This window comes from Esox lucius, chromosome 17 (genome assembly GCF_011004845.1).
Source record: "Esox lucius isolate fEsoLuc1 chromosome 17, fEsoLuc1.pri, whole genome shotgun sequence".
Taxonomy (NCBI): Eukaryota; Metazoa; Chordata; class Actinopteri; order Esociformes; family Esocidae; genus Esox; species Esox lucius.
This window is the reverse complement of record NC_047585.1, coordinates 25,214,462-25,232,128: the sequence shown is the minus strand read 5'-3', so window position 1 is coordinate 25,232,128 and position 17,667 is coordinate 25,214,462. Positions and strand designations below refer to the sequence as shown.

General features: G+C 41.8%; 1 protein-coding gene across 1 annotated transcript; it reads left to right on the top strand.

The window, feature by feature from the left end:
* Window positions 1-7,123: 7,123 nt before the first annotated feature.
* On the top strand, window positions 7,124-8,309 carry LOC105025125 (H-2 class II histocompatibility antigen, A-K alpha chain-like). The gene is given in 5 exon segments (XM_034287211.1): window positions 7,124-7,159; window positions 7,261-7,354; window positions 7,638-7,829; window positions 7,832-7,918; window positions 8,152-8,309. Coding segments are annotated over 5 exon segments (567 nt in total).
* The last annotated feature ends 9,358 nt before the right edge of the window (window positions 8,310-17,667 follow it).

The window sequence follows — 17,667 nt, the reverse complement described above, 5'->3', positions numbered from 1 at the left end:
GTTTAATAGATCCAAAAGATTCCTGTAGGTTTAGTGTGAGAAATATGATGGCCATTTATTATAACATAGTTGTTTGGCTTCTTTTTAAATCATAAAGATTACAGAAATCACCCAAATGGCCCTGATCAAAAGTTTACATACACTTGAATGTTTGGCCTTGTTACAGACAGACAAGGTGACACACACAGGTGAAAAGGGCAATTAAAGGTGAATTTCCCACACCTGTCGCTTTAAAAATTGCAATTAGAGTCTGTGTATAAACAGTTAATGAGTATGTTAGCTTTCATCTGGATGCCCTGAGCAGGCTAGATACTGAGCCATGGGGAGCAGAAAAGAACTGTCAAAAGACCTGTGTACCAAGGTAATGGAACTTTATAAAGATGGAAAAAGGATATCAAAAGATATCAAAAGCCTTGCAAATGCCAGTCAGTACTGTTCAATCACTTATTAATAAGTCGAAAATTCGGGAATCTCTTGATACCAAACCAAGGTCAGGTAGACCAAGAAAGATTTCAGCCAAAACTGCCAGAAGAATTATTCGGGATACAAAGAAAAACCCACTGGTAACCTCACGAGAAATACAGGCTACTCTGGAAATGGCCCAATACAACAATACTTGAACCAAAATGAGCTGTATGATCGAGTTGCTAGAAAAAAAACTTTACTGCTCCAATAACACAAATATGCCTGGTTATAATATGACCGACAATACCTTGACACGTCTCAGCTTCTGGCACACTGTTATTTGGAGTGACAAGACCAAAATAGAGCTTTATGGTCACAACTGTAAGTGCTATGTTTGGAGAGGGGTCAACAAGGCCTATAGTGAACAGAATACCATCCCCACTGTGAAGCATGGTGGTGGCTCACTGATGTTTTGGGGGTGTGTGTGCACTAAAGGCACAGGGGTATCTTCAAGTTAAGATACCCCCTGCCGCCACCCCCACACTCCACGCGTGGGGTGGGGGCCTCGGCCGCTTTGTTTAGGGGCGTGGGGGTGGAGGACATCTGTGCTGCTGCATCTTGGGGGATGCCGTCACCTTTTGTCTGGTTTTACTTGCGTGACATGGCTGCGGGCACGCTGGCTCACTCTGTGTTCAGTGTGGCTAAGACTGGGGTGTGAGTTGGGTCCGTTGAACTACTGGGACGGTCCATTTGACATGGTTCTGTCCGATGCTCCGGTGTGCCTGTGCGGTTTTTACGCTCGCATTGTGTGTGCTTGAGCGTCTGCTTGTCCGCCAAGGCGGGTCTCGGCGTATTCTTTGGGCTGGCCTCGGATGCTTTGATTCGTCTAGACTGATTGAGGAGGTACCGGTTGGGCTGGTGCCGTGTGTACATTCGTTTGGGGCTGTTTCTCAGTGCGCAAACGTATGTGCTTGGTGTGAGTGGGATTGTAGCGGCTCAGTGTTGTGGTTTTTCCATGCCTGAGCCGTACTGTTGGGCACTTATCTCGCTTTGCCCTAAACCAATAGGAGCGAAGCCCTTATGGGCAAAGCTTCACGATGTAGAAAGGTAGTTACTTTCGTAACTCCAGTTCTATGTGTGCAGCATCGGCCATAGGGTTAATACTCTGACCTGACTCCGACTACTTTTCTTGTGAAGAAAGGTATGTCAGAGTATGGGCAGATGGCCATGAGAGGTGTGATTTGCATATATACATTTTCAGTGACTGCCTATTGGCAGAGGGGTAAACCAATAGGAGCGAAGCCCCTATGGGCGATGCTCCACTCACAGACCTGGAGTTACAAAAGTAACTATCGTAATCTTAACCCTTACCCAAAACCTTTTTTCTAAGCCTAACCCTAACCTAAGCAGTCGTTTAAAACATTTTTACAAAAAAAATTACTCTCTGTAGTCTATCCACAGATTGAAATTGGGACTCTCAAAATAACAGAGATAAAACATCTTTAGATAAAATATCTGCTAAATGGCATGCACTTTGTCTATAAATACTGAAACAGTATATAACATCCTTTCTGCACTAAAATACCATGCTAACCCACTGAGATAAAGCCTATATATTCTGTCTGAATGCTACGTCATTGGGAGGTTTAACTGTCATTTAGACATTGGTTCTGTAAACTTAATGTCATGTCATTTCCCTGTACATACTAACTTGCTCAAAATATTCTTAAAGCCAAAACAGAGATGTCTGTGAACAACCTGGTCTCAGAAGGATTACGCAGACTATTTTATGTACATTTTAGCCAGGGGATTTCATAAGATATATTACGTTCAGTAAGATAACGTTAAAGTCGGAATGGAGAAAAACATTTAAAAAATAAACCGGCAACCTTTTGCATCCCAGACAGGTGCGCTACCTACTGCTCCAGTGAGGAACCTGTAACCAGCTAAGGCGAGTGGTGTTGTCACAACATAAATATGTTTGAATTGATTTTCTTTGCAATCCTAACCCAAACCATAACCCTAACCTGAACCCCAGAGCTGTGAGACCTAACCCTAACCAAAACTTAACCTAACCTTTTTTGTTTCTGTCGTGGAAAACCAAGTCCACAACGACTAAAACAAAAAGCACTTCAACTCAGGAACTTGTGAATCCAATAAACTTTAATGAAAATCATAGGAGAATGACAGACATTAAAGCCCTTCTGCAGATACACCCAAATTTTAAGTACAGAAACCATGGCTTTTATACAAAATCTTCAAACATCACGCCATATGATCATCACCTTTGGAAGTCCCCTTTAAGGCAGGGTTTATCTCTTGCCCCTGTATCTTTATACCAAATCTTCTAATATCATGCCATCTGACCAACCATCACACCATCTGACCATCCTTCTTTGGAAGTTCCCTTTAGGGCGGAGTTTACCTCTTGCCCCTCATCACTTCCTGAGTGTCCTTAACTTAACTTGAAGATCTCATGGTTCATGTTGGGGTCACACTTTCAGTGAACCCAAGAAGCTGTAAATTTCAAGGCCATGATGATCTGGACACAGTTCTGCTGAATTGCACTATTACTGATAAACACCTATGGAGCGTCAAGACCAAATGCCCCAATCTTAAGGCCATATGTTTTCTGAGGGCTCTCTGTCTGTGTGGGCTACATCATCTGAGAACTCAGTGTGTTTGGATCACTCATTAATATATTTCCTAAAACGTGTGATTATACATGCATATTGATATATTCATAAAACGTGTCATTGTATATGCAGTTTATAGAAAATTCCCTCACATTTCCTAACTGTAGCCCAAACCTTAACCCTAACCCTAACCCCAGTGCTGTGATACCTAACGTTAACCTAACTTTAATGATAAAATGCTTTTATAACATATTCTAGTGACCTTGAGGTTGCTGTTACTCATCCTACATCCACATATCTTATGTGGGGCAGTGGGTAGAGTGTCTGCCTTCTCCTTCTAATGTCGCCAGTTTGAAACACAGGTCAAATATTTTGTAAAAAATGTGTCTTTCATAGCGTTCATCAATATCATGTTTGTCTGGCATTCGTATGTTATTTTACAATTTAATAATGCACGTAATAACAAATCGTTATGTATCATACGCATTGTAATGTTACCTAACATAACGTCACATATCATACGAAATCGGGAGCCATGGATTTTTGTTAAATAGTCTATGTAGTGTCCTGAGACCAGGTGCTGTGAAAGCGTCTACCTAGTTAAAGCTGAGTAATGGTGAAATACGTGATCTGATTGGTCTTATTGTTGATGAAGCCTGCTTGTAGTGAGAAAGAAAACATTTGATTGCAAAGTCAGAAGCTAACTGTTCTGTGAAGTTGTCTTGTTGTTCTAAACATGAAGAGCTCTGTACATTTCCTCATCTTCGACCTCTGTGGTCTTTGTAGAAATAACATGTAAGTAAATATTACTCAGTTGAAAGAAATTATGGCTATGACTGAAATTAACCAAATGAAAGAAACTCTTTGGTTAAGAATATGAGAACTGTTACCACAGTATCACATTCATCATCAAATATTTATTACCCTCTGGGTGTGATAAATAGAAATCTAACTTCCCCTACAGAAAACAAATATATATGAAATCCATGTGAAACACTCTAAATATAGTGTACAATGTGAAATATTAATAATTTCATTAAATATTACCTGACAAATGTATGTATTCCAAATATGTCATGAATTTTATAAAATGACAGACGGATCGGTGCAGCTTCTGCAGTAATGCAGTCGATGTATCGGTCTGTCGTGGTGAAGAAAGAGCTGAGCCGCAAGGCGAAGCTCTCGATTTACCAGTCAATCTACGTTCCTACTCTCACCTACGGTCATGAGCTTTGGGTCATGATCGAAAGGACAAGATCCCGGATACAGGCGGCCGAAATGAGCTTTCTCTGCAGGGTGGATGGGCGATCCCTTAGAGATAGGGTGAGAAGCTCGGTCACCCGGGAGGAGCTCGGAGTAGAGCCGCTGCTCCTCCACATCGAGAGGGGTCAGCTGAGGTGGCTTGGGCATCTGTTTCGGATGCCTCCGGAACGCCTTCCTGGGAAGGTGTTCCGGTCCCGTCCCACCGGGAGGAGACCCCGGGGAAGACCTAGGACACGCTGGAGGGACTATGTCTCCCGGTTGGCCTGGGAACGCCTCGTTGTCCTCCCGGAAGAGCTAGAGGAAGTGTCTGGGGAGAGGGAAGTCTGGGCATCTCTGCTTAGACTGCTGCCCCCGCGACCCGGCCCCGGATAAGCGGAAGAAGATGGATGGATGGATTTTATAAAATGTATTTTAAAACGTAGAAATAGGTTTTTAATATTACGTTTGTTTGTTACATTTTAAGTTACCTGTAGGGGACGATCCAAATAATCACTGCATTGTTTGGGTGGGGGTTGGTCATGATTCAGACTCTATGTGTATCTACAATAATGTATGTCTCAGACACTGGCTTCGTTAAAAAAAACATTTGGTGAATGAGGCATTTTGCAATCAAATTAGCCAGATAATGGGGATATCCTCCTAAGACCTGAGCTTTGATAATGTATGCTTTGTTCATTTCTCTAAGCTATTTGGGATTAGTTGAAACTGATAAGTATAATATATTTTGCTACCACAAGATGGCGCAGACAACTGTCTTCTAATAAATACAATAGGTATACAGGTGCTGGTCATAAAATTAGAAAATCATCAAAAAGTTGATTTATTTCAGTAATTCCATTCAAAAAGTGAAACTTGTATAATGTATACATTCATTCCACACAGACTGATATATTTCAAGTGTTTATTTCTTTTAATTTTGATGATTATAACTGACAACTAATGAAAACCCCAAATTCAGTATCTCAGAAAATTAGAATATTGTGAAAAGGTTCAATATTGAAGACACCTGGTGCCACACTCTAATCAGCTAATTAACCCAAAACACCTGCAAAGGCCTTTAAATGGTCTCTCAGTCTAGTTCTGTAGGCTACACAATCATGGGGAAGACTGCTGACTTGACAGCTGTCCAAAAGACGACCATTGACACCTTCCACAAGGAGGGCAAGACACAAAAGGTCATAGCTAAAGAGGCTGGCTGTTTACAGAGCTCTGTGTCAAAGCACATTAATAGAGAGGCGAAGGGAAGGAAAAGATGTGGTAGAAAAAAGTGTACAAGCAATAGGGATAACCGCACCCTGGAAAGGAATGTGAAACAAAACCCATTCAAAAATGTGGGGGAGATTCACAAAGAGTGGACTGCAGCTGGAGTCAGTGCTTCAAGAACCACCACGCACAGACGTATGCAAGACATGAGTTTCAGCTGTCGCATTCCTTGTGTCAAGCCACTCTTGAACAAGACACAGCATCAGAAGCGTCTCGCCTGGGCTAAAGACAAAAAGGACTGGACTGCTGCTGAGTTATGTTCTCTGATGAAAGTAAATTTTGCATTTCCTTTGGAAATCAAGGTCCCAGAGTCTGGAGGAAGAGAGGAGAGGCACATAATCCACGTTGCTTGAAGTCCAGTGTAAAGTTTCCACAGTCAGTGATGGTTTGGGGTGCCATGTCATCTGCTGGTGTTGGTCCACTGTGTTTTCTGAGGTCCAAGGTCAACGCAGCTGTCTACTGGGAAGTTTAAGAGCACTTCAATGAATATAATATACAAGTTTCACTTTTTGAATGGAATTACTGAAATAAATCATTTTTTTGATGATTTTCAAATTTTATGACCAGCACCTGTATGTTAAGCAGAATGAAGTACATGGTGCAGGAAGCCTAAAACTTAGTGTCCTCATAAGGGGACACAGGTCTCAGGAGGCTAATGTAACCAATTGAAAATGCTAACATTGCAATGTCATGCCCCTTACCCTGTTTTAAGTCAGGGAATTAATACATAGATGCAATATTCACTGATCAAGGCCAAAGTGTCCTTTACAGATTGGCCACTTTGTGCCAAATTGGACACTTTGGAATACATAGATCCCTCTGCTGATGACATGGGCTCCCAACTGGCACAGCGGTACAGCCACTGCCTCACAGTTTAACTACTGCCTCACAGGGGTCTGTCAGAGGGTGCTGAATATTGGTTCAGCACTGTCCAGGGTTGGTGAGATGGATGTCTAACAGAATTGCCTTTCCAAGTCACACTTTAGCAACTACTTTTTGCAGGTCAGACTCCTGCAAGCTAAATCATGGTGGATGTCTGGAGAACAGGCTCTCCTCCAAGTGCGTAATTCGGTCTAATAGTTCCTGTTTGTGTTAACAGTGTGGTAATAGGGAGAATGTCTTGGTGGGCATCGTCCCAATTAATAACTCAACTGAATATGCTGGGAGTTCCTGTAAATTAACAAGGCCATAATTGTTAATTGAAGATCGCAAAATAGGACTCAACAATCTTGTTCACATTAGCACATTAAACAAAATCTCTGCTGATGACCAAGAAATCCACTATGCAATGCAATGGTATGACACAGACGTTCATAATTTTTGCGGATCACAAATTTACTGTTGTGTCGTTGAAACATTTTGTGACAGAACAGGATGGGTGTCTATATTCAAAAAACAGGAGAGGAATATGTAAGTAATAAATAATGTACTATTAGCTGCATATCACAGGGATTGTCTTCCTACTGCAATGTACCAAATTGTGTTTAATATCCTTCTGTTTTCTCAGTTCTGCACAGTGATTTGGGTTTTACTGCAGTGATTCAGATGGAGTTAAGATGTTTGGACTTGATGGTGAAGAGAAGTGGTACGCCGTGTGAGAAACTTGGGCCTTATATTATTCTGCAAAAGAGCCTGAAGCCAACAGCAGAATTCATCAAACAGAAGGTTGTGCAGCCAAATCCTTCATTTGCAGATCCTTTCACCTACACTGGAGGCCAACCTACAGCCATGTTAAGGAAACCTGGCTGTAGATATAAAAGCCTACAAGAACCCAGAAGAGAAAATAGGTCAGACAGAAAAGTCTGGGAATTAATCAATACTTTAAGTGGTAAAGTAGTTAACTGACTATGAAATGTGTTACGTTGTATGCTATGTGGTATAGAGCTCCATATTTGATCAGTATTTCATCCTTTTTACATCACCACATAAAACAACATGGTAAAGCCTAATCTATGGTCCTTTAAACACACACACTAATATCATGTATTGTAAGATATTACTTTGTTTTAGCCCCAGACTAAGACCCCACAACAAGGAACAATGAATGTGTTGTTAATTATGTTTCCTCAGTCTCTCCTCACAGCAGCATCTACCCCAGGGATGATGTGGTTTTGGGGGTGGAGAACACTCTCATCTGTCATGTTACTGGATTCATCCCTCCACCTGTGAGAGTCAGATGGACTAGGAACAATCAGACTGTAACAGAGGGAGTACATATGAGCACCCCCTACCCCAACCAGGACTTCTCCCATAAGCAGTCCCCCATCTGACCTTCACTCCAGAGGACAGAGACATCTATAGCTGCACTGTGGTGCATCAAGGCCTTTCTGAGCCTCAGACACGGATTTGGAGTGAGATTATCCATATTATTCGGCATTACTTCGACGTGTTACATTCAGCTGTTAGATAAAATCAGTTAATAATTACTTAATGTTACACTTTACTGAAGAATGGTACATGAAAGAAAAATTGGACCTTGACCTTTAGCAGGTCCCCACAAGAAAATGTTCTATTTTAGGCTGAGGTTTTAGGTTTAGGATAAAAGGTAAGGTAAGGTGAATGTGTAATATGTGTTCCTCCACAGAGCCTAAGGTGACCCAGCCCAGTGTGGATCCTGCTGTGTTCTGTGGAGTGGGTCTGACTGTGGGGCTGCTGGGAGTGGCTACCGGAACATTCTTCCTCATCAAAGGAAATGAGAGACTGAGACTACAGCTTCAGAGCATCATGGTCAAATCTGTATAAAATATAGAGGTCTCTGCTATAATTTAAAGTATCTTTGTATTGTTTATAGTTGTATATGTATTCTACATTCAGGATGTTCCGCTGCCGGGAAATATTTGTTTTTGTTATAGGCATGTAATATATGTACAGAAAGCTTAGAATCTCATTAATCTAACTGCTGTATACAATTTAAAATATCTATTACGGCAACTATGTGCTATGCAAGTGTTAGATTATAGTCAACAACCACACAACACATTTTGTAAGTGTTGTGTGGTTGTAGTTTTGGGTCTGACGGTAAGTTTTGTACTTACAAGAGCCTTCTTCAGATTTCTTATCTTGATGGTCCCAGAGATAAAGCCAAGCCTCGTTTTGTTTGATAAAATAAGATTTTATAATCAAAAATGCTTCATGTTCTTCACATCGTTGTAGAACGAAATCCAACTTGATCAACTTTGAGCCAAACTATTCATCATATTAACCCAGCAATAATTGGTATTTCTTAAAATAAGAGAGTCTCTAGCATTTAACCAGACATACGTTATCATTCTACGTTTCCTATATTCTTCACACCACGTCAGCAAAAACATTAAGTGTGGCACCGATTATGCACAACCTGAAGGACCGGTTCTTGTTTGGATGGCCAGTTTCTTCCTCCAGTGATGACCAATGGATTTGAAACATGCTAGGCTGATAGCACATGAGCCACATTTTACATCAATTTTTAATAATAATAATACATTTTATTTTTAGGTGCCTTTCTAAGCACTCAAAGTCACCATACAAGACACAAATCACTATAAAAATAAAAACAAACAAAACATTGCTAAAAGCAGATGAATCGTGATGATGAACATTGCTATAAGCAGATGAAAAGTGATTATGTTGGATATGCCAGTGTGAAAAGATGAATTTTCAGATGGGATTTCAAAATGGAAAGCGAGTTGATGTTACGGATGTCTGGTGGTAGAGAATTCCAGAGGCGAGGGGCAGGAGGTACAGTGGTCAAACAGGCAGGAGGTACAGTGAGGTGAACAGGAGAAGACCTGAGAGTACGGGTGGGTATGTTGATATGAAGGAGGTACAGTGAGGTGAATAGAAGGAGAAGACCTGAGAGTACGGGTGGGTCTGTTGATATGAAGGAGGTACAGTGAGGTGAATAGAAGGAGAAGACCTGAGAGTACGGGTGGGTATGTTGATATGAAGGAGGTACAGTGAGGTGAACAGAAGAAGACCTGAGAGTACGGGTGGGTCTGTTGATATGAAGGAGGTCAGTTAGGTACAGAGGAGCGAGGTTGTGAATGGTCTTGAAGGTGAGGAGCAGAATTTTAAAATCAATGCATGAACTGCCTTTTTAAGGTCACGCCACAGCATTTCAATAGGATTCAAGTCAGGACTTTGACTAGGCCACTCTAAAAACGTATTATTTTTTTTTTTCAGCCATTCAGTGGAGGTCTTGCTGGTGTGTTTTGGATCATTGTCCTGCTGCAGAAGCCAAGTTTGCTTCAGTTTGAGGTCACAAACAGATAGCCGGACATTCTGCTTCAGAATTTTTTGGTAGACAGCAGAATTCATGGTTCCATTTATCACAGCAGCAAAACAGGCCCAGACCATCACACTACCACCATCATATTTTACTGTTGGTATGATGTTCTTTTTCTGAAATGCGGTGTTACTTTTACGCCAGATGTAATTGGACACACACCTTCCAAGAAGTCCACAGAGTATTTTCCCAAAGGTCTTGGGGATCATCAAGATTACATAATCCATACAATATGTGTGTTGTCAGGGAAAACAAAAGAAACAAAGTCAAATTTTAAGGACAAACACATAAACTTTATTATAAAAATTATAGAACATAATTAACAATTACACTGAGATTGCAATGCTATGTCTTTGAAGGGGACAATAAAAATACAGGCTTGGGTAATCCCATTTCCCAATATGTACAGTTCATCCTCCTATTTCTAGGGAAAGACAACATTTATTTTTGGCATATTCAATATCCTGTTAGAAGTCAGGCAATAAATGTCAATTTCCACCTAGAATTATGTACCCAAATCTAAATGCTTGTAACTCATGACCTGAATATAGTAGAAATGTTTGGTTCCATTTGGAAGGAAACACACTGTAATTTGTAGGAATTATAAATTAATGCCGGAAAGTATAACACAATAGATTTGGCAAATAATGTGTTTTTTGTAAAAAAAAGAAATCCATCATCATGTTTGAAATGCAGTGGGGAAGGCCAAACATGGAGTAGGAAGCTGGAGACACTTCCACTAGATCCACTAGATGGCAGCAGAGTCTGTGTAACATTTCAGGCCATTTGATGCAATATTCACTGATCAAGGCCAAAGTGTCCTTTACAGATTGGCCACTTCGTGCCAAATTGGACACTTTGGATACATTATGATTTTTCATTTCATACCTCCACAGAACATACAACAATGCAAAGGTGATTAAAAATAAGGGTTACACACTCCCAGGAATGTTATACATGATGGAAAAGAAGTGTCCCTACATAAAGGTACTAACAGGAAGCGTGACGGCAAATCCAAAGCCTCCTTACACATAGATACACTTTTTACAATAAGGGGCCAAGTTAGCAGCCAGCACTGATATGTGAAAACATCACAGTCAACACACAAAGTGGAAGCAATACTATTTACACACCATTTAAATGTACACTATTTAGATTTACAGTAGATTGCTCTAATGATTCCAAGTCCCACAGCCGTGTCTTTCTGTACTGTCTTTTCTCAGTGGTAAGCAAATAGTTGGCAGGAGTAGAAAGAAGGGGGAGATATTATCGACTTCTGGGAAATCTCTGAAATGGCCAGTGAGATGATGACGTTACAGTGGGGTGGGGGTGGGCCGTCAAGAGCCAGAGAGCCAGAGAGAAATACGGGGATGATTAGGCAATAGCAAACAGCCACAACATATAGCCAAATCATATAGACAATTGGTTACATATAAATATGTCTATATACAGTGGGGAGAACAAGTATTTGATACACTGACGATTTTGCAGGTTTTCCTACTTACAAAGCAAGTAGAGGTGTGTCATTTTCATCATAGGTACACTTCAACTGTGAGATACAGAATCTAAAAACAAAATCCAGAAAATCACATTGTATGATTTTTTTAATAATTAATTTGCATTTTATTGCATGACATAAGTATTTGATCACCTACCAACCAGTAAGAATTCCGGCTCTCACAGACCTGTTAGTTTTTCTTTAAGAAGCCCTCCTGTTCTCTACTCATTTCCTGTATTAACTGCACCTGTTTGAACTCGTTACCTGTATAAAAGACGCCTGTCCACACACTCAATCAAACAGACACCAACCTCGCCACAATGGCCAAGACCAGAGAGCTGTGAAAGGACATCAGGGATAAGATTGTAGACCTGCACAAGGCTGGGATGGGCTACAGGACAATAGGCAAGCTGCTTGGTGAGAAGGCAACAACTGTTGGCGCAATTATTAGAAAATGGAACAAGTTCAAGATGACGGTCAGTCTCCTTCGGTCTGGGGCTCCATGCAAGATCTCACCTTGTGGGGCATCAATGATCCGATTGACCTGAATAACAGTTCTAAAACTGTCCTGACAGTTTGTTAGTCTCTCTTGACCTGGTTACTCAGTAAAGCATTCATCTGTGTTTTGGTGAGCAATGCAAGTATTCTTACCGATTCAGAGTCAGGCCCGGCGCCAGGACGAAGTGACCGAGGGGGCAGAAAATAATGGTGAGGGGGCTATTCTTTCTTTGGCTATTTTTCTATGGTGAGGGGGCTAATCTTTTTTTGGGGGGGCAGCAAATTCAACTGAGGGGGCTAAGCCCCCTCTTGTCCCCTTGTGATGCCGGGCCTGTTCAGAGTACAGTTCAGACAGCTCGCTCTGACAGATTTTGCCCATTCATTTATTTCACTTCTACAGTTGAAAATGACAATCTATTCCCTCAACTGTCTGCAGGTCTTTTTTTCCATTGGAGGGGTATTGTCAAAGCTGCTCTGTATAAAGCCTGGTCTCTGCCATTCAAGTCTCCTGTTCTTAATATTTTAGATAAAAAAAAAAAAAAAAGTTGTTTACATATTTCTGTGTGAGCTCCCAGTCGTGGCACGAAATGCTACAACACCCGACACAATTTTGATTGGTTGGGCTGCGTGTCTGTTTTAAAAAAATGAACAAACACTGTTTTATACCTTAACAAGACCAACTTGTTGAGAGAGGTGAGGAACAGAAGCGTTCAATTTGCAGTTGCCTCTTAATTTTAACCCTTCTGTTCCTCACTCAAAACCTTCCTTTTCAACATTTTGCTTTTGGAAAGGAAAGACAAAGATGCAGTGGTCTCTTAATTTTTTCCAGAGCTGTATATTAGATCCATCAAAGCAACATTAACAGTAGTGCTTTGTGTCATTAATTTAATCATTTTTATTAATTTCTTTTATAAATAGTTTTTCTCTGTTTAATTTTGCATGGGATGTAGGAAGGTGCAGCACCCTCAGCACACCCCTCCTCGTGCCTACGTGTTGGCGTAGGTATGTAGTGGAGTAGTGAGTTTCCAGCACTTCACTATTCAGTATTAACACCACAAGAGTGTTCTCAACTATGTTGGGATCATGTGACCTTTACAAGTCAACTGGCCTGTGGTACTCTGTCCCTTAGAGGTGAATCAGTTGGATTCACCTCTCGTCTCGTTGTAGATGAATCATCTGGAAATGGAGTGTGAAGCCCAGTGATCTGACCCTGGCATCGTTCTGCCATGTAAATGTAGATCCAGGTGATCTGACCCTGGCATCGTTCTGCCATGTGAGTGTAGATCCAGGTGATCTGACCCTGGCATCGTTCTGCCATGTGAGTGTAGATCCAGGTGATCTGACCCTGGCATCGTTCTGCCATGTGAGTGTAGATCCAGGTGATCTGACCCTGGCATCGTTCTGCCATGTGAGTGTAGATCCAGGTGATCTGACCCTGGCATCGTTCTGCCATGTGAGTGTAGATCCAGGTGATCTGACCCTGGCATCGTTCTGCCATGTGAGTGTAGATCCAGGTGATCTGACCCTGGCATCGTTCTGCCATGTAAATGTAGATCCAGGTGATCTGACCCTGGCATCGTTCTGCCATGTGAGTATAGATCCAGGTGATCTGACCCTGGCATCGTTCTTCCATGTGAGTGTAGATCCAGGTGATCTGACCCTGGCATCGTTCTGCCATGTGAGTGGTCAGGAAGATTTGGAACAGATTTGACCAGTGTGGTTGTAGAAATCCTTCTTGAACATGTTGCTGGTACTCACACACCCAGTTGTCTGTGTCCAGTCAGTGATGTGATGTATCAGCAGAAAGGGGTTTGTAATGTATATGTATAACAGCGTGAATGTATAACAGCAAAACAACGATTAGTGTGGTTCAAAAGTCCATCAGACTATCATCCACTGGGTATTGTTCTGTCAACTCCCAACAATGAAGACAGTAGATCAGTCCGGAAAACTTGTGGTTCTAATAAATCCATTCATTAAGGTGAAGTTTATTACCCCATTTCTGATTTCCTCAGCCAATGTGATTTGCTCTTTCTTAATGTAACTCTTTATAAGTACCGATTTGATTTACTTTGAGCTCTCAGTTCAGCTCTTTCAATCACATTTAATTAGCATACATTTCCCCTTACTTTCACTTCATTAAGTCAACGGAAAAGTGACACCACGAGAGAAAGCAGAACAATGACGAATACGGCCATTTGATAAGGAGCTGCAGACTGTATATTAATGAAAAGAAATAAAGTGAACATGTTAAAAACAAACATGCAGAAACACAGTCACATATATATAATGTGTAATACAGTCATTTCTGCAAAGGAAATTATAAATCATATAACCTATTGACCAACTTTTCTTTCATAGCTAAACAGCTTGCAAATTTAATTTCACCTCAGTACCTTCCAACAGGTCTGCGAAATGTATTTATATACTCCTGTAATTTTGTGGGCCATACCTAACTTCATAATCAGTTTGCCCTCTACACTCTTAGAAATAACATTTTGGGTTCTTTGGCTTGTCCCCATAGGAGAACCCTTTTTGGTTCCTGATAAAACCTTTTATAATGCATCCAAGAACCCAACATAAAGGGTTTTACCTAGAAATGTCAGGGAAAGTTCCACCTAGAACCCAAATTAGAGGTTCTACAGAGTACCCATCTATGGTGTGGTGGTTTTACCATAGAAAACCCTCTCTGAGGATTCAATCCACAACCATTCACCTACTAAGGGTGCTTACAAGAACCCACCCAAAGTGTTATACCAAGAACCCTTTTATATTCCAAGGGTTTCACCTAGAACCCATGCAGGGGCTTCCACTGAGAACCTTTTTATATTCCAAGGGTTACATCTAGAACCCACCTAGCGGGTTTCACTCAGAACCCTTTTATATTCCAAGGGTTTCATCTTGAACCCATCAAGGGGCTTCCACTGATAACCCTTTTATATCCCAAAGGTTTCATCGAGAACCCATCCAGGGGTACTAAAAATAAAAACCCATCCAGGTTTTTTTTTAGGGTTTCACCTATACCCCTTGAGGGTTCTACAAAGAATCATAATGTATTTTACAGATGAGGCAAAATTATTTTATTTACAATTACCAATGTTTAATTGACATTGAGAAAACATTCAAACAATTCTTAATGAGGACCGTGTAAGCGGAGCCGGCCAAGAAGAGCGAATGTCTGTTACTCAGTGAGTGAGTGACTGACTGACTGACTGACTGAATGACCCATTGTTAAACATCATAGTGGTTAGAGACACAGACTCAGGAGACTGGTGTTCCATCTTCGCCACAGGCATGAAATGAAATAGCTTTGGCAGTGTTCTCGAAAATAGTCTCGATCCTCCAAGTCGTCTTGTATACCACTACTGGACTGCCCGTGTGAACTCTCCATCTTGTTTTAACTTCTATTGTCAACTATTCCACTACCGCATCTGCCGACTGGCTATCAAGCTCCATGACAACTCCTCTTGTTCAATTCCCTCTGGCGCTCCTGCTGGCAGGCAGGTCTCCACTCGTTTTGCCAACGCCTGGGCCCCAGCCGTCCGTTACACTAAGTGTCTTGTAGAGAATGATGAGTCAAAATACATGAATTACGCTGCAGCAGGTCTGTAAATAGTTGTTTTAACCCTTAAGTCTCCACATCTACCCTTAAGTGTGAGACCAAAGGATGTCTTGACCTAATCTTCACAGAGACAAAGTGTGAGAGTTACAACAGCATGATGGAGTTTTAAACCTTGATAGTTATTGTATTCAATCATATTTTCGTGGTTTGACAGTGGCTGCCAGTGCTAAGTGATAGGCAAGGTGGCTGATTGAATCTCATGCTTTCGTTACTTCTAGATTAGATTACTGAAATGCTCTTCTCTCTGGTTATCCAGACAAATTAATAAATAAACTTCAATTAGTGCTGCACACGGCTGCTAGAATCCTAACTAGAACAATTTTTTTTAACACATTACTCCAGTCCTGGCGTCCTCACATTGGCTGCCTGTTAGGGTTAGGGCTGATTTTAAGGTTTTACTCTTAACCTATAAATCAATACATGGACTTGCTCCTACTTACCTTGCTGAAATGATCCAGCCATACATACCTACACGTAACCTTAGATTGCAAGATGCAGGCCTTTTAATTGTACCTAGAATTTCTAAACAAACAGTTGGCGGCAGGGCCTTTTCTCATAGAGCTCCACTCCTGTGGAATGATCTGCCAATTAAGGTTAGAAATGCAAACTCAGTGCAAACTTTCAAGTGTCTACTAAAAACTCATCTCTACAGCACGGTTTATAATTAGGTGTAGCCTGGCCCGGGGGCGTGAAGGTGACCAGTAGGCTTGATACTGTCCACCCTTGCTGTCTTGCCAGGTGGGCTCTCGTCGCCACTGGGATGCCCTCCCTCCAATGCCTTTCGGGGGAAGAGTCACTGGCTTGTTGTTGACTCTCTATTGCGCACTTGTGCAATTGGGCTGTACTCCGCTAGCAATACTTGGCCCTCATTCAGGGGGGTTGCGGTTGGTGGGTGTCCCTTTGGTTGATGCCTGGCAATGTGGGTGGATTGATTTCCTGCCTGTTGGGCCCTGTCCGGGGCCTCCCCCGGGTAAGGCCACAGTGTCACCGGACCCCCCCGTCTCAGTTCCAAGGTGTTACGCTGCTATATTATTGTGCTGGGGGATATGAGGGATGTACTACTAAATTTTCTCAGTTTCCTCCAGTTTTACATTTTAGAAGGAGATGAGGTCCTGGTCCACACCTGCGGATTACCTGGTTTGGGGGGCCCGTTGCTGTCCCTGTCCTTGTCCACCTGGTCATACTTCTGACCTAGTCTAAAATCAAATAGACTCTGGATTTAGCCCAGAGAAATGTATTTATTATTCCAATTGGACTCTTAACATCTCACCCGGCACAGCCAGAAGAGGACTGGTCACCCCTCTGAGCCTGGGTCCTCTCTAGGTTTCTTCCTAAAATTCGACCTTCTTAGGGAGTTTTTCCTAGCCACTGAAATTCAACACTACTGTTGTCTCTGTCAAGCACTTTGTGACAACTGCTGTTGTGAAAAGGGCTTTATAAATAAATTTGACTGATTGATTGATTGATTGATTGAATGTCCGGTTGGCAGAGCTGGTTCCCCTGTGACTTTAATTTAACTACTACCGATTTATTCTCGCGCCATGTATCTGCCCGTTGACTCCCGTCTGCTCCTTTTGACAATGCTCCTCCCAGCACTACTGTGGTTCCCACCAGCCATTTTCTTTCAAGCAAAGTATTACTCCCCCAACGATCTACAATCCATGAACAAATACTATTGCAATTCTTCAAATGTAATTGCGCATGCCCGTTCGTCTGGCATCCTATGTAGACACTCCTACTAGCATTGAGGCTCACGCCGTCAACTGTGTGTTAACTCCTTCAGTCCTTCAGGCAAAATCATCTCTCTCTGGTCTCACTCACGTCATCCTCCACATAAATCAGGAGGATGTCGTCTAACAGGTCGTCATCTAACAGATCGTGGTGGTGGCCTCCCCCTCAGCAAATTACTTCAGCCCTTCAATGACTCACTCTCTAGCCCCTCCACTAAACTTGCCAACTCTTTTTAGAAGATTTTTAAATATAAAATAACAACAGTAAACCCCTCACTATCTAACAAATCAACCCCCCCTACTGTAAAACTCCATATTTGTCCACCTGCTGCCCTCCCCTCATCCAGTCTGGTTGATTCCCCTTACATTACGTATACACTTACAAAAATACTACCTGCTCCCTCGATCCTCCTCCCACAGTCCTGCTTAAAGCCTCCTTATCTGCTCTCTGTCCACACATCACAAGCATAGTCAACCAGATTCTGCTC